Source organism: Phytophthora parasitica (assembly GCF_000247585.1).
Source record: "Phytophthora parasitica INRA-310 unplaced genomic scaffold supercont2.6, whole genome shotgun sequence".
In the NCBI taxonomy this organism is placed as follows: domain Eukaryota; phylum Oomycota; class Peronosporomycetes; order Peronosporales; family Peronosporaceae; genus Phytophthora; species Phytophthora nicotianae.
This window is the reverse complement of record NW_008648992.1, coordinates 605,590-608,212: the sequence shown is the minus strand read 5'-3', so window position 1 is coordinate 608,212 and position 2,623 is coordinate 605,590. Positions and strand designations below refer to the sequence as shown.

General features: G+C 43.0%; 1 protein-coding gene across 1 annotated transcript; it reads left to right on the top strand.

Annotated features, from left to right (window-relative positions):
- Positions 1 to 2,331: 2,331 nt before the first annotated feature.
- On the top strand, positions 2,332 to 2,615 carry PPTG_03883 (hypothetical protein; the record flags this gene model as incomplete). The annotated part of the gene is made up of 3 exons (XM_008897666.1): positions 2,332 to 2,453; positions 2,508 to 2,551; positions 2,599 to 2,615. The coding sequence occupies 3 exons, from the start codon at positions 2,332 to 2,334 to the stop codon at positions 2,613 to 2,615; spliced, it is 183 nt and encodes a 60-aa protein (XP_008895914.1).
- Positions 2,616 to 2,623: the final 8 nt, after the last annotated feature.

Here is a 2,623-nt window from a genome sequence, read left to right as displayed (position 1 = left end):
GGTTGCACCTCAATGTCTCTTGATTTATAAAAAGGCAGAACCCGTTTGGTATTGAAGCAGCCCGTAATCCTATGAAATTTAACTTTTGGGCCACAAATGTAACCAACTGTTTTCTTAGGTTCGTGCTTATCACAGAAATAACACGCTGAACAAAATTTGTGGTGAGATGCAAATCTATTGGAAAAGACAGTTGACACGCGATATTCCACTATCCGAAAATGGTCTGTTTTACGAAAAAGCATTGAATCTGTGTATAAGTGATTATTACAAGAAATGTTTCACCATATGACAGCACAAACGTTTTGTGAGTGTTATCTAATAGTAAGCGGGAATGTAGCGCTAGCCGAGCAAAACAACGTCGTGATCCCCACCGTTATTATAGGAAAAGTGCTTTGCGAGATCCAATTTTTTTTTTTGGTAGCTGGTCAATGACTCATAAGTTTGGATACAGGCTCAATATAGCAACATAAATCATGCTTCGGCTGCCTTATTGCCTAAAAGCAGTGTATAATACTTCTGCAAATCAGACGCAGGATATGTGGATACTTTTGTCCCTTTTATCCACTGCTATATCAAGTAAATGGGCAGATGCTGCGGCTGCAAAAACGGATGCAAGATATGTGTTGACAAAGTGCGTTGCTATAACTCTTGAATAGGGGACTGTGATATATCCAGGGACTTATCTATGAGATGAGTTTATGCCACGGCTTCAGACCCATATTACAGTACTTCTCAGGACAAAAATCCGAATCTTTCGGTCATATTACAATCGCTTGAAATGAAGCGTATCTGTATCGTCTTGGTGATCAACAAGAGAACTAATAAGTTATTAGTTATCACTACTATACCTTCCAAACAGGGATTTAAAAAAATGAAAAATGATGTTTTGCGAAAATAGTTTTTTGATGATTAGAATGTGCAAGTCTCAAAATATAAAAAAACACAGATCCGTGAGTTCTACAATGACGGCGAAAATATCGTTTTAATAGACGGCGGGAGTGCCCTGTAGCAACTGTTAAAATGAACACTGTAGAGCGAACACTCAATACAGTTTATTACTCCTGTACACCTTTACTCTTTACTGCGTATTCCCTAGACTTGTGCTCAGTACGAGGCAAAGGAAGTGAGCTCGTTCTTGGTCAGTGCCCTCGGTCCGCCTCTCCTCCTTCTGCCATAGAGTCCTCATTGCACTTGTGTTTGGTTGGCAGACAACCTCTGCTTGCTGGTGCACTGTATCCAAGCGTTCTTAGGATCTGACTTACTCTAGTATTTACTATAGTGATCATGAAAAAGCAAGTATATATTTTGTGTTGTCACACCTTTTAGGTTCGGCAGCTGTCTGGCCTCTGACCACGACTCTTTGTCGCCTTCGGACAATCGGCGGCTCCACCACGCTGCACCTAACATACCCACTAAGTACTTGGGATAAGTTGTAGACCCGTCGCTCCTGTCGTGTGTCTAAGCTTTAGAAATTGTTTAGTTGTCAAGGCCTTTGTTAGAATGGCTGCAATCATTTGAGTTAGGGTACAATAGGTAGACCAAGCTTATTTAAGCTTCTTGACGTGTTCACCATATTGTACTTCTCTATCCACTCAGAGATGTACTTGTGTTGTGAAATCATCACTGCACGCTGTTTTTCTGTTGCGCTGCACTTCCAACTTGAGGATGTAAGGAATGCCTCCTAGATCTTTTAATTTGAATCGCTTTGACAGTCCATCTTTGAGTCTCCAGACATAATGACGAGGTCGTCAACACATACCACAACAATGAGCCATTATATCCTCCCACTTGTTCCACGTAGAAAAAAACACTTTGTGGTAGCGCGCAAAACCCATCGATGTCAAGGAGGTATGAAGAACTCTATACCAGGTCATACGGGCTTGCTTCAACCCATAGATGCTCTTAAGAAGTTCACAAACCAGATGCTATTGGCCTCGCTCCGCAAACCCTTGAGGTTGCCACATATCCATTTTCTGTTCGCCCGGTGGGAAACGCAGTGTGGACATCCATCTGATGGATGACAGTCAAGTATCACCCCAATGGCTAACATCAAGCGACGGGGCTCAAACCTTGATACCAATGCGTATACTTTGTCACAGTCAACTCCAAACTCCTGTGATTACAGACAACGACAGATAAAACTGGCAACCTAAAAGCCGGCATTACGTAGCCGCTTCCATAATAACACAGTGTCACTTTTATCCAATCAAATCCAAATATTTTGAAATATGTACCCAATCATGTATTCATTACAATTGAATGGTTATGGTAAAACTGCACCACACAACACCTAAATCTTTGTATTACATGCTCACTTTCATTCTGCAAAAAATGGACAACTCTCCCCCCAAGAAGAAAAAGAAAAAACAGCGAAGTTACAGTGTCCGCAAGAAGCGGGACGCTGTCCGGCGGATACAGGAGGTCGGAGTGGAGGAGGTGGCCCGGGAGCTGCAGTGCGTTCGCGGCACCGCCCACGGGTGGTGTCAACAGGCTGACAAACTGCTCAGCTTCACTGGCCACGCCACCTCCAAGACGATGAAGAGAAAGGGACGTAAGGAATTATTTCCTGACGTCGCTGTCATCGTCACCTTCATGAAGGTCAAGCATCGTGCTGAGTTGGTGA